Source organism: Malaya genurostris, chromosome 1 (genome assembly GCF_030247185.1).
Source record: "Malaya genurostris strain Urasoe2022 chromosome 1, Malgen_1.1, whole genome shotgun sequence".
NCBI lineage: Eukaryota > Metazoa > Arthropoda > Insecta > Diptera > Culicidae > Malaya > Malaya genurostris.
Window position 1 is genome coordinate 139,252,918 of NC_080570.1, and position 24,579 is coordinate 139,277,496.

The 24,579-nt window shown below is 36.8% G+C and overlaps 1 protein-coding gene across 1 annotated transcript in view; it reads right to left on the reverse strand.

Annotated features, from left to right (window-relative positions):
• The window catches only part of LOC131425922 (facilitated trehalose transporter Tret1-like), a 45,419-nt gene that overhangs the window by 16,032 nt on the left and 4,808 nt on the right, over positions 1–24,579 (reverse strand). Inside the window, exons 2-3 of the mRNA XM_058588226.1 lie at positions 16,798–17,098; positions 2,133–2,308 (exon numbers count right to left, since the gene is read on the reverse strand). Of these exons, the coding sequence (XP_058444209.1) occupies positions 2,133–2,308; positions 16,798–17,098 (477 nt within the window). The remainder of the gene's footprint in view (positions 1–2,132; positions 2,309–16,797; positions 17,099–24,579) is intronic.

The window sequence follows — 24,579 nt, forward strand, 5'->3', positions numbered from 1 at the left end:
ATTGTAAGTATAACCTTAAATCACATGTCAATTCAATCGGAGTAACACAAAAATATGTTTGTGATTTTAAACCTACAGCAAAACAAACATTCGGCGGGATATGAATGTAGCACCCAAAACAGTGTTGATCGTAGCGACATCTGCAAATATTTTACTCACTGTTCATATACAAACCTGTACATCTGTTATCTGTGATTTTGCGAGTTCAAGTTTTAATTTGATATTTTAATATTCCCACTGAATTTTCTCGACAGTACACCGTGACTATGGTTACATCCAACACTCAAACAAGCGAAACAGTGACAGCATCGTAGGTTGAATTGTTTGACTGGGGGAAGGGGGAATGAGCTGGTGAGCGAAAAACTTTCAAACTTCCTGTCTCACGGTTTCCGACCCGAACGTCATAAAAGTCACGTAACTTTTGAGAGCTTTGCAACAACAACTAAACAAAAAAAAATAAAGCAAGTTCCCCTCTAATTTAAGTACCTACCTACCAGTCAGAAAACAACGAAGTGAAGGTAGAATGGATCTTTTTTTTTAAATAGATTTATGTTTTTTTTGTTGTTGTTTTGGTTGTGTGTGTTCTGCAGTTTTCCAGACCTATGACAAAGCAAGCTGCTGTGATGCTGTGTTGGCTGTTTTGTCGAAAACGGATGGCAGCTGGCGTTGCCTTTTTTTTTTTGGTTCACGAACAGGGGCTGGTCCGGTTGGGAAACAGTTGCGGAAGCAAATCGGATTTGTCGTAACAACTTTCCTGTCCGCTCGAAACTATTTCAACGAATGGATACAAATTGAATCGAGATAAAAATGGAAGTGGATTGTTTTTCCTGTAGCAGTGTTCTTCAATTTGGAAACTTGTTTGTGCAATTAGCGAAACTGTGTGTTTCGAATTTGATTTGCTGCGATCCCGTCGACCTTCAAAAGTTCGACAATCGACGTACTGCGGATTGGAAAATGGCCGCATTTTTTTTGCAGGCTAAAAACTATAATTTATTGATTGACCGAATTTAAAAGAACTGAAACAGAATGTTTTATTCGAGATAAGAATAATAAATAAGAATAACGTCCATTGCATCATCACGCTGCATGCTTCCGGTTCGAAACAACCTCGGCGAACGTGTTGAAACGATAACGGACGGTCACTGTCACTATCACTGCAAATGAAGCTGGTGGACTCTGGGTTATTTTTATTTTATTTTTAGGTTAGGTTAGTCTGTCACATTATCAGCCTCGCTTGCTTCGTTCACCGTAAACTGCTGTCATTCCGCAGTTACCAGATTCGTAGTCACGAACCGGCTACTGATTTCAAAGCGAGAATCGTCTTGTTTCGAAAGGCATAAAAAGTTAGAACGGTAAATCAATGTTTGACAGTTTGTTTCCGCCTTCAGCCATGCCGCCTCTGTACTTCCGGTAGGAGTAGTATTTTTCCGATGCAGAGCAAGTACTACGACATTAGAAATTCCCGTTCGAACTTATGGCTACAGTTTGGGGAGATTATTTTCGTCGATTCAGTCGGGGCCTTGGAGCGACAATCCAAACTCCGTAACGAGTGTTATCAGGTTTTATGATTGCAGCTCCTGCCAACTGGAATCCCCGCCAATCCAAGCCAGGCAGAGTAGCCATTGGAGATCATAAAAATTGTTCAAATCGTAAATTTTTCCAGTGATGTGACTTATCGAATAAATTTGGCGATTTTTAATGCAGTCGAGTGAAAAAAAAATATGAAGATGACAGTTATTCTACAGCAAGCATAAAGCGAAGATACCGACTGCTATCAGCACGTGGTTATCTCCGAGGCCGATAGCCTGCTGCGATCGTAAACAAATATAAATATCAAACTGACAAACGAAGAACCGACAGACAGACAGACAGAGTGCCCTGTTTTCTTTTTCTTTCAATGAAATCTAGAGTGACACATTTAGCTGAGACATGCATTCCGCGCGATTATGAAACTCGTTTATGATGGTGCATTTACAGTCGGCAGCGACGATGCGGGATTCTAAATTCTTATCACAACGGACCGGGGGAGAGTGAATCCCTATTTTTCCCGTAGTCGTAGTTCCTTCGCACACAAACGGGACCGCAGTTCGTTTTGGTTTCATAACACACGTGTGAGTTTATTTCTGTCCTACCTGTCATCAGCTGAATCAGGATGCCAAGTGCAAACTGCACGTACAGGATTACATCCAGCAGGGATTTGTACTGCTTGGAACCGAACTCATCCACGTACGGTGGCACCAGAGTGAAGATTATGCCGGCAGAAACCCCGGCTAGGACCCGTCCGACGCTGAAGTACCAGAATGAAGTGCTGGAATGGAAAATGGAAAAGAGATTTAGCATTCGGTTCATAAACTTTCGGTTTTTTGAAGTTCAACATTTTTTCTAGGGCTCGGATTTATCTTGGGAAAGTAAACAAATTCAGTTCTTTGTAGTTGAAAATAAAGACTTCAGAAAACAACGATCCAGTGTAAAAATTTTAGCCCTTTTGCTTGATTCATATTATAACTAAACTTAAGAACCGTTGAGAGGTCAGAATCAAGGATCAATGAATACCGGTACATTATTTTCAGTGATTGAGTACAGTGGGCTTACGACACGTTTTTTTCGCTTGTAAAACTAACTATCTATGGTTATAATCCATGAGCATTTTTTATTGACTAATATGAGAGAGACAATTTTTTGCATGTTGTTTAACCCTTTCACGACCATAGGATGTCCAGGACGAAGTATGTCAGTACAACTCAATATTTTAGCTTTTGTGGATGTAAAGTAAGAGAATATCACTGCACGAAATTGGAAGAGAGGTGCTCAATCTCTGTAATACAAATAATTCAAAATGCTCAGTATTTCGCCGTTGAAGAAAAGAATACTAGATCTTTGGAAAATCGTTTGGCGCGCAACGAGTAGATTTGGGTGGAGATTTTACATGCATGATTGATTCGTCATTTGGAAACACGTGCTTAATAGGGTATCAAAATCATTACTTTCCAAATGACTGTTTTAGCTATACCGTAAACAGAAGCACAAGTTCTAATGTCATTTACCAGTAGATGTAGTTAGATGAATTATGTGGGCCATCGTGGGCGTGAGTTGAACAAATCAAATTATGTAACGATTTGTTTACGTATCAATGATAGGATTCTGCTGTTGAAATAATGAGTTCAGATGAAAATATTTTCCTTGCATTTAGCATGCTGAAGTTTGTTCAGCCGATTCGGGTGAGTTTTCAAGAGTGGTTTCACTTCAAAACGGATGGTATTCATGACATTTGTAAGCTGCTTAAGCCAAATCATTTCATTTTCCGAACTTTGGATTATTTGACGAATTACCATATGGGAATCGTGAATATCATATCTGAAGGAGAAATCGTGGCATGTAAGAACCATTAGTTGTGAGATCTGCTGTTTTATACATTGGCTTTAACGATAAGAAGAATACTGGTATAATCACTCCTCATGTTCACTCCGCTAAAACAGAATATTGATTCTCAGGACTGAATACTAAGAAAAACGATGAGGTGGCTCGACGAATGAGAGACCTTTTGATACAATTCTTGAACGAATCCAGCGTTCATGTCAAAGTTAATGGACACAATATTTAATAAAAGGGTAATTTGAACTTTCGAATGTCCAAGTATTTTTCATTCTATCGCTATTTCGTTAATCGAAAATTGATCCTGTCATTATCCTGCTACGAACATTCATCAAACACGACTAAATAATATCACTAGTGGTGAAGCAAGTTATGGACAACCGTTCAAAATAAGTTTATTACTTTCGATCATCCCTAAGGATTTGCTATTAAATTTTTAAACGTCTTCAGTACAAATAAGTCTTAACATTCAATGACAAACAACCATCCCCGGGGGCTGCTTTTGGAAATTTGTGGGGTCAATTTAAAGTATTTATCTTGGTCATCTCTTTTTCATCCATCTGTTAATTTGTTTATTTGTTTATTTAGGAGCAAGGGAAAAGCTTGCTGGAGCTGAGATTTTGGTTCTCCTTCTCCAGCCGGCATAAAACCTTCTCATCTTTTGTATCAACAGATAACATTTGACCAAATGATACATAACGAAATCTTTAGTTACCCTTATTTAAACTACAAAGCTAACTAACAACTATTCATATCGTCTAATTATGTAAATAAAACTAGCGGGAAAATATTCGGAGATAACGGGTTTTAATGGTGTTACGAGATAAATTGAAATCAAATTCATCAGAGCAAGTATTGAATACGCGGCACATACTCGAAAACGGTTCATTGAAGCCATAGTTAGTTCTAGCACGAGGAATTTTGAGAAAGGGATTAAACCGCAAATTACGCCGAAGAATGTCAAAACTTAGCTGTTGTAGGAGATCTGCACTATCAATTCGAGATTGGATGAGGTCCGCGACGAAAACAGCTTTTTGTGTATCACGGCGGACAGATAGCAAATCGAAGTGTATGTCTACAACGATTTTCGTAGCTTGGAAGATTAAATGGATCTCTCCAGGGCAGGCGACGCAAAGCAAAACGAATGAACTTGCACTGAACAGTTTCAATGTGTAGCTTATCTGTTTGATAATATGGTGCCCAAACAACAACAGCATACTCGCGAACTAGAGCGCAATATAACGATTCCAGGCAGTATATGTTATTGAAATTTTTTGAGATGCGAAAGATGAATCCTAGCATCTTTAATGCTTTAGAGAGGGTATATTCTATGTGACCTTTGAAACTAAGTTTTGAATCCAATAACACTCCTAGATCCCTAATTGATGTCTCCCGTTTTAGTACAGCTTGCGAAATAGTGTAATCATACATGATCGTGGTTCGTTTACGAGAGAAGGAGATAACGAAACATTTGAAGGCGTTTATAACCATTCTGTTGACGTTGCACCAGTTAAAAAATACATCCAACTGTGACTGCAAGAAGTTTGAGTCTTTCAGATATTTGATGCGATGAAACAGCTTGAAATCGTAGGCGAATGATAGCTTCATGCATTGCATGCGAAATTTAGATCATTTAGATATAGCAGAAATATGAATAGTCCTAGATGGCTTCCCAGAGGAATGCCAGAGCTCACGATGAATGATGGAGTAACGCAGTCGCCAATTTCCACGGTCATACTACGACCAGTCAGATAGGATTCAATCAAATCCATCATCCCACATGTCAAATCTTTAGTTTGAGAGAGATATACAATCTCTGTTCAATACACTGACTCGAAGGATGAGATGGCAATTGGTGCATTTGTTTAGTTTTTGCGTAACAAAAGCATTGAACATATCCACAATAATTCATGATGTTGGATATGAATTTGTCGTAATTCGTTTATTGTAAGCCAAGTAATCAGTAAAATAATGGAAAGAAACATGAACGTTTGGCAACTCTGCTGTTCGAAAACACAAATTTAAAAAAATAATTTCAGGCGAGACGAAGTTCGACGGGTCAGCTAGTATATATATAAAAATGCAGAGATCATTCTTTGTAATCGCATCACGTAAGAACGGATGGACGGATTGAGATGCTTTTTTTTTTGTTTGATCAGTTTTTACCCCCACCGGGTTCGTACATCAAAAAAATTAGGAAAACTTACCGGAAAAGTGGGGAAAACCAATAATGTTATTTTGTATGGACAATGGAATTTTCCACTGAAAAAGTCGCCAATGATTGCTAGATCATCGATAGGTGTTTGGCGCATAACGAGTTGCATAAGTGTTTGGCCGTCGAAGAAAGGAATACTAGATCGTTGAAAGAATCTTTTGGCGCGCAGCGAGTAGTGTTGTGTGAATATGCACACTTGATTGATTATTCATTTCAAGCCACGTGCTTAATTGGGTATCAAAATTATTGCTTCCTAATGACGTTTTCGCTTCAGAAAGTTAAAACTGACCCAGGGTAGTTTCATCAAACACTTTTAACGAAGCTGTGTTGGTTTCGCATTTAGTATATGGGATCTGAGCAAACCTCACAGAAAGAAATAATGTAATTTACACGACATGTAAATCAATAGCAACATGGAATAGACATGGGTTGAATCGAAAGTTTAATTGAAAACCATCATCGTTGTTAAACTAAACTGGATTGCATTGGAATTTCAATGAATAGAACTGTATCTTTCAATTAACGCTTAGCTTTACGATTGAATTATATTGAAACGGACATCATTGTAAAGTAAGTCTATGTTTAATTGCCTGCTCCAAATATGTGCATGAAAATAAATGTAAATTCACAAAATATGTTTGAAAAAGATTCGATTTTCAGCTCAACAATGTTGAAACTAGGTTCGAAACTAGCTTCAAACAAACGGTTTGACAGCAGTTAGGGTAGAAACTGGGTTAGGTTCAGAAACAAACGAAAACGACATAAATGATTGGCGGAATGTATATGACTGTTCTAGAAATACCGATGTAGGCAGGAGAAAAAGTTCTGATATTGTTCACCAGTTAATGGATTCTGTGTAATGGAGTCAGATGAATAATATTGGTCATTGTGAGCGTGAGTTTAACAAATTAGAAAATTTTTGAATGAATCAACGAAATGATCGTGCAGTAGAAGTGCTAAGGTCAAACTAAGCCAGTCGGTGTTGAACAGTCGTTCGCACCGCACGCGTATAGCTCTTGGCTCCTGGAACTTTTTTCTGGCTACCTAGAGTTTCATTGATTCAAGGCTTCAGTCTTTTTCAAGGCTACCTGAATCACTAACTAAGTGACTAAGTGATACAAAGAGTGATATTAGAGTGACTAAGTGATACAAAGAGTGATATTAGAGTGACTAAGAAATTAATCAGCCTTTTTTAAGGCTAGCTAGGAGTCCAATCGAAGACTAATTTAGCCTAGTTAATTTAATTTAAAATTTCATTAATTTCAAAAATGCCTGCGTCCAACCGGAAAGGCAACAAGCCTAAGGCTAAAAATAATTCAATACGGAATAAATCACAATCCGTTATTCAACATTTTTCTAATAACATTCACGATCTTATAGAATCTGAATGTAAAAATAAAAGACAACGGACGGATTTCCCTACCGTTGATCCTATGCCGTCTAACAATATTTACGAGATTCTTCCTGAATCCGATTGTAGCGACATAGAAGAAAATTCTTCAAAAAATCCCAAAATGGACGCTTGTCGTTCTGGGAAGAAACATCAATCTATGCCACCAGTGACGGTGATGATTTCCGACTTCAAAGCATTCCGTACTGAGCTCTCTACTTTTCTCCCGGAAGTAAAAGTCTCATTTCAAATCGGACGAAGAGGAGAATGTCGAGTCTTGGTGGATGGATTGGAAGATTACGAACGTCTTATTCGATATTTGTCCGAGAAACTTCATAAATTTTATTCATATGATATAAAATCAGACAGACCCTTCAAGGCTGTCTTGAAAGGATTATCAAATGATCAAAGTATTGATGAAATTAAAAATGAATTAAAAGATTTGCTTGGTTTTGCCCCTTCCCAAGTAATACTTATGAAAAAAAGAGCGAATGGTACTTCTAAACCACGCTCTGGAATTTCCCATGAACTTTACCTAATACACTTTAATCGAAGTGATGTAAACAATTTGAAAACTTTAGAAAAAGTACGTTTCATTTCCCACATTAAAATTCATTGGGAGCATTATAAACGGCATAATCGTATTGCAAACTTAACGCAATGTCGTCGTTGCCAAAGCTTCGGCCATGGAACCAAAAATTGTCATATGGATATACGGTGTTTGAATTGTGGTAAATCGCATTCGAAAGACGTTTGTCCAATGAATGAAACCACTGATAAATTTTCATGTTCAAATTGCAATGGAAATCATAAATCCAATTATTTGAAATGTCCTGTCAGGGAAAAAATTTTAAACGCTCGTTCGCTTAGACAACAAGTCAAATCAACGACCTTAAATTTACAGAATATACCTGAAAATTCTTCTAAGGCACCTGCCAATTCGTCTTCTAACGAAAACAATTTATTGACAGGTAGATCGACCTCGTCATCATCTTCTTCTAATGTCAGTTATGCTGGTATATTAGGTAGAAATCTATCTCCTATTTCTTCTAATGTAAATAATCAAAACACAGGACCGCCTTGCAGTTCTTCTTCTAACGAAAACAATATATTAATAGGTAGACCGGCCAAATAATCTTCTTCTAATGGCAGTCTACCTACAAATATTCCTTCAATGCCATTCGCTTCTTTAAATGAAGTCGATTTAGGCGATATAACTGAAAATAAAATGATCTACCTACAAGATCAACTTTTTCAAATGATCATCCAAATGAATTCGACTTCATCACTTTTTGAAGCATTTCAAATCGGATGGAAATTTGCAAATAATATTATAATGAATTTAAAATTTAACAGTGATGTTAAATAATTATTTGAATATTTTAAATTGGAATGCTCGATCTTTGAAATCGAGTGAAGATGAATTTTATAATTTTCTCAAAGTTCACAAAATTCATATTGCCATTGTGACAGAAACTTTTCTTAAACCAAATGTAAAATTGAAAAGTAATCCACATTATGTGGTTCATCGATTTGACAGGTTTACTGGAATTGGTGGTGGAGTTGCCATTTTTGTCCAACGGCAAATTAAACATCGAATTTTACCTTCTTTCAATACTAAAGTTATTGAAAGCTTGGGAATCGAAGTTGAAACCATTCATGGAATTTATTTCATCGCTGGAGCATATTTGCCATTCCAATGCACCGGCGAACAATTAAATTTCTTTAAAGGCGATTTGCAAAAACTTACAAGATATCGATCGAAATTTTTCGTAATAGGGGACTTAAATGCTAAGCATGTTCAGTGGAATTGTAGGCAAAATAACAGTAATGGTAAAATACTTCATAATCAACTCTCAGCTGGTTACTTTACAGTTCTTCATCCCAGTAATCCTACTTGTTTCTCTTCCGTGAAAAACCCGTCTACAATTGATCTGGTTCTAACAGATCAAAGTCACATTTGTAGTGAACCGATTACTCATGCTGATTTTGACTCAGATCATCTTCCTGTAACATTCAGACTTTCCAACGAAGCTATAATTAATCCAATTAGTTCTATTTTCAACTATCATAGAGCTAATTGGTTGGATTACAGATCTCACATTGAAAATCATGTGGATCATGAAACTATTTTAGAAAATTCTGCGGACATCGACACAGCAATTGATAATTTGAATCATTATATTATCGAAGCTAGAAATCTTTCAGTTCCCAAAGCTCAAACTAAATTAAATTCTCCTATCATCGATGACAATCTTCAACTGCTCATTCGGTTGAAGAATGTTCGTCGACGACAATATCAACGTTCTCGTGATCCTGCTATGAAAAACATAGTTAAGGATTTACAAAAAGAAATTAAACATAGATTTACTCTTTTGCGAAATGAAAATTTCGCTAAAGAAGTTGAACAAATTAAACCATATTCTAAACCTTTCTGGAAACTTTCTAAGGTTCTTAAGAAACCTCAGAAACCAATTCCTGCTCTCAAGGAAGGAAATCAAATACTTCTTACAAATGGTGAAAAAGCTCAAAAACTTGCTCAGCAGTTCGAGAGTGTCCACAATTTTAATTTAAACGTTGTGAGTCCTATTGAAAATGAAGTCTCACTGAAGTATGATCATATTTCAACCCAAGTGTTATCACACGATGACATTATTGAGACGAATTTTGATGAAATTAAATCAATTATTAGGAAACTCAAAAACATGAAGGCTCCTGGTAATGATGGAATTTTTAATATTCTTATTAAAAATCTTCCCGATGTTGCCTTGAGACTCCTGGTTAAAATTTTCAACAAGTGTTTTTCATTAGCTTACTTCCCAAAAAGATGGAAAAACGCTAAAGTAATTCCTATCCTAAAACCTGATAAAAACCCAGCAGAAACATCAAGTTATCGCCCAATTAGTTTACTTTCTTCTATCAGTAAACTTTTTGAAAAAATTATCTTGTTAAGAATGATGACTCATATAAATGAGAATTCAATTTTTTTACCAGAGCAGTTTGGATTTCGTCATGAACATTCAACTACTCATCAACTTGTCAGAGTAACGAACATGATAAAATCAAATAAATCTTCTGGGTTATCCACTGGAGTTGCTCTTCTAGACATAGAAAAAGCATTCGACAGTGTTTGGCACAAAGGTTTAATAGCAAAAATGTCTGATTTCCAGTTTCCTATTTATTTGATCAAAATGATTCAAAATTATTTAACTGATCGTACTCTTCAGGTTAGCTATCAGAATTGTAAATCTGAATTGCTACCCGTACGAGCCGGTGTTCCGCAGGGTTCGAGTGTAGCTCCAATCTTGTATAATATTTTCACTTCTGATCTTCCAAATCTACCCGTTGGTTGTCAGAAATCGCTATTCTGTGACGACACAAGTCTGTTAGCCACAGGTAGAAATCTAAGAGTGATCTGCAGTCGCCTACAAAGAAGTTTAAATATTTTCAGTGATTATCTGTCAAAATGGAAAATTAAACCAAATGCAGCAAAAACGCAATTAATTATCTTTCCTCACAAGCCAAGAGCTTCGTTTCTTAAACCAAACAATAATCACATTCTCAAATTGAATGGCTTGGAATTGACATGGTCTGATCAAGCTAAATACTTAGGTTTAACGTATGACAAAAAACTCACTTTCAAGGATCACATTGAAGGAATCCAGGCAAAGTGTAATAAATATATTAAATGTTTATATCCTCTTATAAACAGAAATTCAAAGCTCTGTCTAAAAAACAAATTGTTAATTTATAAACAAATTTTCAGACCAGCCATGATTTATGCGGTACCAATTTGGTCAAGCTGTTGTTCCACCAGGAAGAAAACGCTTCAAAGGATTCAGAATAAAATTCTGAAAATGATTCTGAAGCGTCCTCCCTGGTTTAGTACAAATGAGTTACACAGACTCACAAATATAGAACCATTAGATGTAATGTCACATAATATTATAAGCAAATTCCGACAAAAATCGATGCAATCTTCAATTGAATCGATTCGCTCTCTGTATTAGTTAGTAAGTTAGTATATAAGTTCCTTTTCCCCATTACACAATACAAGTAGGTTTAGAATTTTCCCTACACAAAAATCTCAGAATTGCGGAAGCAAATAATGTCCTCATGGTAATAACCAAATCATATATATAATAGGGCTGAAAAGTCACCACGTGTGGCTGAACACCCAATTTAAATCTTAATAATTTAATTTTAACTCATATTCCAATAAATAGTTATTAAAAAAAAAAAAAAAAAAAAAGGTCAAACTAAGAGACATTCCTTGCATTTTGCCATAGAATGAGTTAGATTACACTAAACGCACATAATAAGTGGCAATTACAACAATGTTCAAGATGATTACCATAATGGATTGAGACTGCAATTTTATATTTCATATTCTGTGAAGAATGTTCGAATTGGAATGATAATTATACAAATTAAAATTTAAGCGTCGTCTCTCCAAGCAACCAAAAGTTTCACAGTACTTGAAAAATATCCACTTTATTAGAGCTATAGAGCACGTGTGGCACTTTTTGGCAACTTGAACGCACAGAAAAATTTCTGGGAAAACTTTCTCGCTGCTTAAAAGCTGTACAAGGGACCGCTTCGAAGTTTGTTCTGCTGCATCGAGGGAACATTCAAGTATGAGTAATTTCTTAAAATACTTTGTATGCTTCATAAGCCAAATCTTCATTTACGAACTTCTGGTTACTTGGACTAAATACAAATTGTAAATACATCCTACTCTACCGGATAAACAACCCTAGAAGAGAAATTCTTCAACATTGTATTAAGTTTATCAATACAAAATTCTGGTTAAGGACTTTTTTTGTCGATTACCGAAAACAAGAATCACATCTGGAAGAGAAAACGTGGTACCTTATATCGTTTATGTCGAAGCCATTAGAAAGGGAACTCTGTTCAGTGCATTGACTTAAAGGATGAGATGACAATCTGTGAATTTGCTTATTAGGAGTATTTCACATTTTCACATTAATGTTTGACGATATTTCTCAGTTGGTGATAGTATTCAGAAAAATAATGGAGAGAAATGTTAACAACTTAGTCGTTTGACAATTCTGTTGTTTGAAAACATAAATTCGAGCAAATAATTTTTAGGCGAGACGAAGTTCGACGGGTCAGCTAGTATTTCATAAATAATTAAAATAAATATTATGATTAAACATTAGTATGTAAAACAAGAGTAACAAAAACACCTATAACCAATGACGAATCGTATGAACAACAAAGATGCAAGGCCAAAAGCTCAAAACACTTGTACTGTAAAATGTTGATGTAATACACAAAAATAAGTTTAATAAACAGATATTTATGCATAGGGGACAAACCTAACGTGGAATTTTTGAATATAAACAAGCCGTAAATCGCCATCTAGATTGTTAAAATAACTTAAAACCTCAATTATTAAATCCTACTTGACAACACAGAAGCGTGCCATCTTACACGCTTAAAAATAGTTACTTAAAACTAAGTAACTAATTTCGCTGTTCATTGAAGTAGTGATGATGAAGGGTTTCGAAATCTTACCGCAGCTACAAATTGCTTGCCAGACCACAGCTTTCTTACCAAATGTTTCGACTTCAATCGATGTCTCGGACTGGTTTAATACTTGCCCTTCTCGCACCGTATAACATTGTGGTCCCGGCAAGGATTTGTAATCAAGTTTCTCGTAGGTTTCGTCGTCCATGATTATGCAGTTCAAATTTCCAGCAAGAATCGTATTGTACAGCTATCGAACCCTCGCCCTGATCGATGCTTCTTGTTTCGGACTACGTTTTGGTTGTTTCTGCTTCTTATAGGTTCGAAGATTCAAACGTTCTTTAGGACGAAGAAGTGCGCACTTTTTTTGGCCACATACCGAACTGAAACCTCCTTCTTTTGCTCGAACGCCTTAAGTATACGTTTATCCAACTGAGGGTTAGCAGGACCGTTTTTTTGACCCGTTTTCGGTTTATCCGCAAAGGTGTTATCCTCACCGAACTCCCTGATTGCATTTCGCACGCATTTTTCACTTACTCCTTCAATTTTTGCTATCTTTCTCAGTGACAGTCCGCGTTCTCTGTGCACCATTTGTACACAATTTTTCGACGTTGTTCTGCTGCAAGTCCACGCATTTCGAAACAAACTAATGAAAACGAATAAACAACTGCACAAGTGGGTAGAGAAGAGTGTAAACAACTGGACGCAGCCATAAAAATTGACAGATTCTGAAACATTGCGAAATGGCAGCGGTTTTGGGTTGCGTCCATACTTTCTGGGACAGTCTTTATGAGCCAAAAATTGAGTAACTAGCAGTCAAATTTTGAGTGATACTTTTTTCACATATATTAAGTTACGTAGAAATTTAGACTTTTTCTTTAGATGGCCATGCCCGTATTAAAAATAATAATATTGTAAGAATTTGCAATAGCCTCGATAAAGTGAAAATCGCCAATTTGGGTTTAATATTGACTTAAACCATCAAATTTGAAACCTCCTCATCGGACCCATACCATGTGTAGAGATTTGAAACAGCATCGACAGCAATAATCATCATCCACTCATCAAGCTGCTTGACGTGCTCTGATTACTACGTTTAAACATTTAATTTATTATAAGTACTTATTAATAATAGCAAATACTTTTGCTAAACTTGCTTGAGTTAAATGTTTTCAAACCTACTGGTTGTTAAATTTGGATGATCAGGTTCAGAGTTACCGTAATTTTAAACGCTTCTAACTAGGTGATTTGAAAATGGATTTATATTATTTCTCGATGGACATTAGATTAAGTCCTAAGTGAAAATGATAGTTTTTTTACTTTCCTTTTCAATTATTACGAAATATTTCTGTATTTTTCGATAGTTTTTCAGTTGCAGTTGCAGTTGCAGGCAAACAAAAAGAATCGTCATTTGCACTCAGTAGCGAGAACCTAATCTAACGCTCATCAAACAATAATAAAAATCCATCTTCAAATTACCTAATCAGAAGCGTTTAAAATTACAGTACTTCTAATCCTACTCTGTGAGTATAGCGAACACCCACACTAACGAACAATTATTTGGCATACCTGTATACAGTGAAATGAATCAAAAGCTGATCGGTATTCAATATACTCAAGCGAACACGGTGTCAGCAGACTTTCGTCATCCACACAAAGCACAAAAGCGAGTATCCAGCGAGCGAATGGATGTAGCCCAACTACAGAAGCTACCTGTTTCCTTTACAGGGAACCAGCAACGACCGAAGACTGAAATGGTAAAATAGCACATATTTAGGCTGTGAACCATTTCGCGGTTGATTTTAGCTGTTGGTTGAAATCTGACACTAGAGCGGTTATTTCGATGTTGTCAAAAATAACCCTGCTCGAAAGCTTGGTTATTTTTGACAGATCGATGGTTATTTTCTGACACTGAAAAAAATCTTTGCAAAGAAAATTCTAACATGAATTCTTTAGTTAAAATTATTTCCAGTGCAAAATAAACCCAAATAACTTTCCATCCGTCAAGCCTTGAAATGGGCCGCAGTTTCAGTTAAATTCAACTACTCAACACAAAATAACTACTCAAGTGTCAGATTTCAACCAAAAGTTAAAAACAACCGCGAAATGGTTAACAGCCTTAAAGATGTGGAACACATATCTATTTTCTATATAGGGGTGCAAATCAGATATTCAAGGAAAAATTCGCGTAGAAATGTGATCAGGTTTTAAACAAACATGTTATTTCATCATTTGATTAGAAATATTGCTCAGATTCAATTTGAATGTATTAAGCCACGTATTTTCAATTATAAATGATTGATATTTTGAGTAATGTCCTATTTTGTCTGCTAAAAATCTCTGGCATATCGGATTTCCCTGCCATAGACGACGGTTTTGAAGGAGAGCGCGATATATCAAAGGGAAAGCATCGCTCTGATTGGTCAATCGATGCAAAAGCGAAGCTGTTGGAAGAACGCGAAGCTACAAATATAAGCAAAATTATAGCTAACGTTTCAGTCCTACGCGTAGCATGCTAGAGGTAGGTTGTTGCTAGACAGCAAGACAAAGAAGGCCATTAAATGATTTGAAGCTTCAATTGGTATGCTTTGATCTTGTGTCATACAAGATCGGATGAAATTCCATGTTATGTCGTTTCGCCTGAGAAATTGACAACAACCTCAGAATAGATTTTGAGTGCATAAGTAAATAAGTAAATAATGAGAGGAAGTTTATCGCTGCAACCGAAATCGGTTGTAATGGTAGAGAAACGCTTTAAAAATAACTACTTGCATACAAAACTTGAACACAAGATTGGCGAAGAGAAGCTTAAATTTCGAAATCCGTATCGCAACTATTTACAAAGATATAATTGCATACATTTGGGATATTGATCTAATTTCGTCGGCTACAAAACAAATACAAATCACGACAAATAGAGTCTATATTCTGGGTTCACTTGTTCGGTATTGGTTTCTAATAAAGATCAATCTAAGCAGACTTTCGTGCATATGCAGATTCAAAAGTGTTACGAATAATTGAAAATGTCGATCATTAGGAATTTTGGTTGCCTTGTTCCACATCAATGGCTCGAACAACCCCATGGGGCTGGTCCTTGTAGTTTTTTATAGCAAATCTGCAACTACGAGGTCTGTTCAAAAAGTACCCGGAATTCTCATTTTTCTAAAAAAATATTTATTTATTCGTCTACATCTATATGGTCCCCTTCAAAGTAATCCCCCCTAGATATAATACACTTATGCCAACGTTTTTTCCAGTCTTAGAAACACCCCTGATAGTCACTTTTCGTAATGCTCTAGAGCACTCTCAGCGATTCTGCCTTTATCTCTTCAATCGATGAAAAACGCTGTCCTTTCATGGGTCTCTTCAACTTTGGGAACAGGAAAAAATCACACGGAGCGATATCTGGTGAATAAGGAGGTTGGGGCATGATTAAAGTCTTGTTTTTAGCCAAAAAATTTGATCAAAATTCAACAGTTTTGGAACGAATTTTGCTGCCACTCGTTTCATGCCCAAAACATTTGAAAAAATATGATGGCATGAGCCAACTGATATGCCAACTTCATCGGCAACTTCTCTAATAGTGATTCGGCGATCATCCATAATCATTTTTTCCACTTTTCCCACATTTTCATCGATTATTGACGTGCTGGGTCGACCGGAGCGTTCGTCGTCTTCAACGTCTTCGCGGCCATCTTGGAAACGCTTATACCACTCGTAAACACTTGTTTTTTTCATAGCAGACTCACCGTAGGCTCTCTGTAACATTTCGCACACTCGGTTACACTTTATTTCATTTTTCACGCAAAATTTAATACAAATTCTTTGACTCTTCAATTCTTCCGTTGTTTAAACTAACAAAAATCGCCGAGCTCAAAAAAACACGTCTACACCAGCCGCTACAAGACAGAATGTAAACAATGAATACAGCTGAAAATTTCACCGTACATTAGGGACATATGTACCAACACAATAAAAAAAAAATTTGACCTCCGGACTCTCCAGACGCGCGCAATTAAAAAATTCCGGGAACTTTTTGAACAGACCTCGTATATGAAATTCTATTATCGAAACCATCGGCCGTGCACGAAAAATCAAGAGAATGACATCATTTTGGCACGCTGTGATTGGTTCGTGAAAACATTGGTCGATTCTAACCAATTTTTCATTGACTAACTGAACGTTGATTTCGGAGTCATTCGTTCGACTCGAGGTGACTCTAAGATATTTTTCTTGATAAAAATCTTTGGTTTTCTTTTCGGTTCATAATCCTTTTTCCCTGGTTAGTATCAATATATCGGCGTAACAAAAACATAAAACTACTCACCCGAAACACAGCAGAAAGTTGGCCGCAATCGCCAGGGTAGCCGCGGCTAGCATGAACAATTTCGTACCGACCCTGTAGTAGAGTTTGTACACAACCAGGGCACTGAGGGCGGCCGCCAGGGCCGGAGTAGCCGCCAGTGAAGAACGCTGGTTTTCCGACAGTAACTGCACGTCGTTTTTCGGGACATCCAGCTGGTGCCGGTCCGGGCCAAGGGAGAAATCTTGCCCGTTAACCAGCAGCCTCGGGAAGGAATTGGAACTCCAGGCAATCATCATTCCTACCGAAATGTATCCAAGGGAGGCTGCAATTTTCATGTGGAAGAGACAAACAAGAAAATAAATAAATAATAGTTAGGAAATTCTGTTTCAGCAAAAGTTTCGGAAGAAAGAAATGTAACGAAATCCATTTTCATCCAACGAATTGAGCTGTTTGTTTTACAATTTCCAATGGAAACTGAAGATTTTCATGGCGACATCCGATCAACCGGGACCACTTCAGTGACGAATGAGAAACTGTGTTTACCTATGTAAAATAGTTCCTGGAAAATCGAATCAACCTTTGCCATTTTCATGGGGAAATGCTAATTGCCACCGATGAATGATGCGGCAAACTCCTACGCATCCGGCCATAGCCAGCGAAGAGGAGAACAGCGGAGGCGTTTTCCTTCAAACCGGGACCAGGATAAAATGCAAATTGAATTTACCGGTGAAATTAGATCCCACACTTGCTTGTGGAATCAAATGGATTCGGTTGCAAACCTGGGTCTGGGAGGAACGTGGGTGAAGCTGATTTCTGAGAAGCACTTGTTTTTGCTTCGGTGGGGGGATGGGAACTCGACAAAAGGCGAAACCGAGAACTCCGGAGAGCACACCACCTGCTCGATTTCTGTTTGCTCACGAACGTTTTGTTATGGAAATAAAGGTTCAGGTTCAGGTTTTTCTTCCTTTACTCACGGGAATAACACACTGCCATTCACCGGTGCTTCTGCTGAGGATCAGATCTTTCGGTTCGGTGATTAAAGTAGATTCAATGCTCGATGATTCAAAACATACTTGGACTAAGTTGTTTTTTGCTTGAACTGGATACCGACTCTGCTCGGATTCTGTTTGCGTACGGTTTGTTTTTTTTTTGTTTCGTTTCTGGGATCAAGTTTCGATAAAGTTAGTCTGTGGTGAGCTAATTAACTTCGCCTTTATTTGGCCCAAAGTAAATTTGTAATCATACTATAATGAGTAATAACAAGCTACAGTCGGCTACAAAAAGAAAGTAGGCGGGGGGTTTTTGCATTAGAATTTGTTTTCCACGCTGCAGGCTACGAGAAAGTTGCTTATTTCCCTCAGTGCTACTTGAAACAGTGCACTGATACAAATGGACTGAACTTATCGTGTTCCATGGTGACGAAAATTATTCAAAAGCCCAAAAAGTTCGCTCTACAAATGGTAACATGGAAAAAAAGTTCGACGCTCGGAAAACATATGACAAAGTGACAGAGCAGATGTTTAGCATTACCCTGCGCCTACGTGAAGCCAAAGCTAAGCTTGTCAGAAAGGGAACTCATGTCAGCCTCAACAAGATCAGGCAACGTTTAGAAGAGCCAATATGCAATACCGTGCTACAAACTTAAAATGTTTGTTTTTTTTTTGAAAAAAAGGTCAACTCATTCTTATGGATGTTGATAAATTTTTTTACGAACTGCTGTAGATTTGGTAGTTGATTAAGCAAAAGTTTTATTTGCTAGATGCTCCGTAGCAGCGTTACCAGGTTGCCAGATTTGTCTGGCAAATGCCAGATTTTTCTCGTTTCGCCAGACACTCAAACTAACCAGATCTTTTGCCAGATTTCCTAAATTTTCCTAGATATTGTCAGATCTCGCTAGATCTTTACGGTTTTGGCCTCTATATGATAAATGGTAATACCTTTTTTTCTTTTTCTTTGCTCTCTGCAAATGAAGCCCGACAAAAAATTTCTTGTATATAGTAGACCCTGATAAATCCAGATAAAATTTTGAGTTTTGACAGATTTTTGAAAAAATAACCTGGCAACTCTGCCCCGTAGAGCTGTAACAAACGTCAAACGGGCATAATTATACCGATTAGTTCATCATTCAAAATATTACTGCTTTTTCAGCAAATTTCAACGGAACTCCCTAATATGAAGTGTACACAAGAAAAACAGTTAAATAACTTTTGTCCCATAAATTTATATGTTAATAAATTCTGGAAGAGGGTTTAGACAAACTGTTCAGTTAGTCTGAAACGCGTAAGTTAAATAAATAATCGTGTTATTTCAAATTTTTCACGTAAAAAAGACTCTCTCAATTCCTTTCGATTTTAATAGAAATAACATCATGCAGTTCCAGATATGTTCTCAGTAGTCCAACAACTTCAGTCGAAACAGATCTTAACTTTAATCATCAAAGTCTTGGCATTATATTCCTTTTGTGGAATTTGGCCTTTCTTATTCAACAGAGTTCGCAACCGATTCTTAGTGTACAGAATCATTGCATGGCTAGTACTATGGATCCTACTGACACTAAAAATCCTTCCAGGTCGGGGCTCGAACATACGACAATTGGCTTGTAAGACCAGACCAGCGTCCTATGCATTGAACCGCCAACCCGGGACTTATCGACTGCACGGAAAGACCGAAATCAGTATTTTGGCGAAAAAATTAGTTGATTTTCTGATTTTAGTTAGTTATTTTTTGAGACAACTAAAAAAATCTTACTTTTGCTAGTTTAGATTTTTTAATTCTAATTCCCTTAATAATAATAAAATATTTGTTGAAATGGCTATTTTTTTTAGTTGAATTCACCAATTAAACGTGCTTAGCTAAGGCACGCTTCATATCCATTCAACTAATTTTTTAGTTGAATTAGTGAAATAAAACGTTGTTTTCAACCAACATAAATGGTTGAATTGGTTTCTGCCATTTGCAGCTATATGGCGCTCTGTCACCGAAAAAACATTAACACCGTAATGAGAACTAGCCACTAGATGGCACACGACTACTGAAAAAAATTTCAGTCACGATTATCTTTTCTATATTGGCAGGTATAAATACGATGTTGTATTGGAGAAAAAGACACAAGCGAAACATAAACTTCCTTTTGAAAATTTTTCTTCTCAATTACTGTTTTCTTCATTCGACTTCGCGAAATTGAACTATCTCACTGAAAACTTTGAGCACTCGGAAAACAAAAACCGAATACAAGTAGTACACCGGACAGCGTAACCCAGAAGGTTGGAAGATACAAAAAACATCATTTGACATACACAATTAGAGTGCAATATTCGAAACTCACTTCACTGTTCCCCGTAAAAACATTATTACGCACAATCGCTTTAAATGCGCACCAATTCTGAATAAATACACTTTCCACTAACAGTTTACATTTACAACATTTTTACATATCGGTTTAGAAATTTATGCATGGATATATCGTAACACATGCGAAAAACATCTAAACAATTTGCAAGCAGTTTCAACAAGACTGTCCCTTTTAGCTTTTTAATGGATTGTTTTGCTTTGACACTTCTCATGAGTTTTTAGCTAATAAACTTGTTGATAAAACCAATTTCATTTTTGTTTTCTTTGTCCTGTCCTTCAGTAATGATGGTGATAGATAAATAGAAACAAATTTTCTGATATTAATAACAAAATTAGTTGTCAATGAGAATTTCGTGTTGGATTGAAATATTGCTGGTTTGTGTCCAGAATATTCGCCAACTAAACACATTCTCTAAAAATAAGAGTTTTATTCAGCAAAGTAAATTCTCAATTTTAACTAATTTTATAGTTATTTTGGAAATTTTGTTGTTAAAATCAACTAATTCAAAAACAGTAATACGAATTAGGCGCAGAGCTAATTTCGGTCGTTCCGTGTGCTATTGATATTTCGATACAGGATTATGCGTATTTTTTAGTTTATTTGAAATACATTTTTTGTTATGATAAGTAGCTTATTATCATATGAAAATGTGAGAAAATCTTCCGCTACGCCTGCATGCAGTGTGAAATAAAGTTTCATTCAGATTTCTACAAAATATCATAGAAGGTAACACGACTTCAGATAAATGTTGTCGCAATCTTACGTGAAATACATTCCATTTACATGTGGCATCTATTGATACTTAAAATAACAATAAATTCGGTATCTTTTCCATTTTTTGACGAGTTCAGAACAGCCTCCCTGTCTCCCTGGAATATGATCTTATTGCAACTCAAGTATTGTTACAAGATGAAATATAAAGCAAAAACCTGACAACTGCTTTTTATCCTTCCTTCATTATTCTTATTTTCATTTCCCTAGCCATGCTGAAAATATTTCAACTGTTGGAACACGTGTCGGTTACAGTGACGTCAGTTTTATTGATGTAGATCAGGGCTTAAAATTGTCACGCATTCTCAATGAAAGAATCCCATTCCAACAGCCTCTCTTTCGTTATTTTACTATATTTTTCGTAAATGACCGACATCAGAGCAAACGAAGAGAGACGAAGCACTTTCGTATAGTATAGAGAGAGTTTGAATACCAGCGTCACTCTTTCCTCTATGACAAGACGAAACCAAACTAATGTCTGCAGGGAGAATCAGCAGAATTTAAATTCTGTTTTTTTCATTGATGTGTTGAAAATCTATGACGCTTGGCTAGAGTGACTAAAATATGATAAATCGAAGTAGTTACACCCCAGAACCTCATTGTGAATCGTTTTCCGTCATTATCAATTCTCAAAGCTTCGGTTGAGTATCGACACTGCATATTATGGGATTACAGTGACAACCTAAAATGACTGAAAGGCCAAATGCCCAAATGAACGAAAGAACATAATTCTGAAACTACTGTTCCGCCAGACCCTGTCAGCTTGGAACGAAATCAATCTTCAGTTCAGCAACGCCATCGCACGGTGTCAAATTCAACATATCATGTCAATTGTATGGCTTCGCAGTGCTGCTATTTTGGAGCGCACGAATTTGACATTTCTCTTCCCTACTAGTTTTATTTATTCGACCAGTTCTTCTGTCAAATTTAAAACTGGCCTACGATGCCGTTCTAATTTTTGTATATTTGAAACACGAGTAAAACACTGCTGGGGCTGTCAGTTTTTCTTGTAATGAAATCCAGATTTAAATGTAGTAACTGACATAAATTATGAATCTAGAACTAGAACACTACTGAATATGCCCTTATGTCGTTGATTGGACATGGATTTCGTTCTCATGTTTGCAAGCGAAGCTGTAAGTGACATTAATTTTTCGTCATTCTCGTCTATTTTGCGTAATTGAAAATGACGTTTTTCAGCTCTTTCAGGAAGGAGTCAGATCTTCCTTCATCTATGTTTTACAATGAACAGACAAGTTCTAGCATGCAGGAAATTTGCGAAATGTTCATGAAAAAATTCTCTGAGATATTTTCTAGAGAAATCTTAGCACCTTCCCAAATCACCCAGGCGGCACTTAACGTTCCCGTTTTGGGACAGTCAATGAATTCAATGAACATAAGCGCAAGTTCCGTAAAAACAGCAATCGCAAAAATGAAGTCTTCATACTCTGCTGGACCCGACGGTATCCCGGCAGTTATTTTGAAGCGATGCTCTAGTGGTATTATAGTACCTCTATGTCTTCTGTTCCGACTGTCACTCATGACTGGAGTATTTCCTGATATCTGGAAATCTGCTTATATGTTTCCTGTGCACAAAAAAGGAGACGAGGAGAACGTCGACAATTACCGTGGTATCACCGCTCTTAGCGCCATTCCTAAATTGTTTGAACTTATCGTTTTGGAACCTTTTTTTAATCACTGCAAGCAGTACATCGTTGAAACTCAACACGGGTTCATGCCGAAACGCTCAACGGCCACTAACTTACTAACTTTCACGACATTTATAACGGATGCTATGTCTAAAGGTCATCAAACGGACGTTGTCTACACGGATCTCTCTGCTGCTTTTGATAAAATTAATCACGCTATCACTATTGCCAAATTGGACAGACTGGGATTGGGTTCCAACATTCTTCGGTGGATTCAATCATATCTTTGCAATCGACGGCTGGCGGTTAAGATCAATGAAAATGTTTCCAAGGAGTTTTTTGCTTTTTCTGGTATTCCACAAGGCAGTCACCTCGGACCACTGATATTTCTACTGTATTTCAACGACGTGAACTTTTCATTGAAAGGTGCACGATTATCTTTCGCGGACGACCTAAAGTTATTCCAAATTATCAAGACTCTTGAAGATGCCTGTCTCCTTCAAAGTGAGCTTGAAATTTTCTCCTAGTGGTGTGAAATTAATAAAATGTCGCTAAATATCAGCAAATGCTCGATTATCACCTTCACAATTGAATTACAAGCAGCATATTTCGTACATCGTGGCAAAAGCTTCTCGTTGTCTAGGATTTGTCATGAGAACCGCCAAGCAATTCACAGATATATATTGTTTGAAATCTCTCTACTGCTCGCTTGTACGGTCAACACTCGAATATTGTTCGTCAGTATGGAACCCTCACTTTCATAATGGAGCTTTAAGACTTGAATCAATACAGCGCAGATTCGTTCGTTTCGCTCTTCGTCGTTTGCCCTGGAATAACCCTCACCAGCTGCCTAGTTATGAAAGCCGTGGGATGCTCATCGGACTCGATACTCTACAAGTACGCCGAGATCTGTTCCGTGCAATGCTGATTGCCGATATTTTGACGAACAATATTGATTGCCCTGCACTACTTAGTGAAATCAACATCAACGTTCGTTCTAGAGCTCTTCGCAACAACAACCTCCTCAGAATGCCTCTACGTCGTACTAACTACGGAATCAACGGTGCCGTTATTGGATTGCAGCGAACCTTCAATGGCGTATCTATGGGATTCGATTTCCATTTTCCTCGTAGCAGAATAAAAGCGAATTTTTTTAATATTCTTAGAAATAATCATTAGGACTTTAGTTTGTCTGTTGATTCAAATATATAAATAAATAAATAAATAAATAAATAAATAAATAAATAAATAAATAAATAAATAAATAAATAAATAAATAAATAAATAAATAAATAAATAAATAAATAAATAAATAAATAAATAAATAAATAAATAAATAAATAAATAAATAAATAAATAAATAAATAAATAAATAAATAAATAAATAAATAAATAAATGTCTTTTAAAACCTTTCCCTTTGCCTTGAGTCTCCTCTTCATGATTGCCCAGTATTTATCAATAGGGCGGAATTGGGGGCTTTCTCTGCATACCATTCTTGAACGACTTTGCTGTAATGGCAGCTTGCCAAATCTGGCCAAGACATTACGGGATGGTCGTGGAATCGAATGAACGGCAAAATTCGTTTTTGGAGACACTCTTTTTGGTATAGTTCCGATGTCATTGTCTTATTTGTAACGAAAACTTTCGCTTTTTTGCCACAGCTGCAAATGCCCTGCCAAATCATAAATTTTCATGCAAATTTGTCGGCAAAAACAAATTTAAATTTGGCTGGAACATCCCCCCAAGCCGTTGCCAAGTAAAATTTGTGAGCTGGGATTTACCCGAAGTCAGCCTTGACATAGGTTTCATCGTCCATCAGAAGACACCCGTCGAACTTGGTCAGCACCTGGTCGTATAGTTTCCGACCACGAATTTTGACCACACTATTCGGTTTTATGGTCCGATTTGGCTGTTTGTTAACTCGATACGACTTGATTTCTTCCCGGAGTCGAGTTCTCCTCACGGTACTATGGGCAGTACTGAATTTTCTGGCCAAATCACGGTCCGATAGATTAGGATTCCTCTTAATC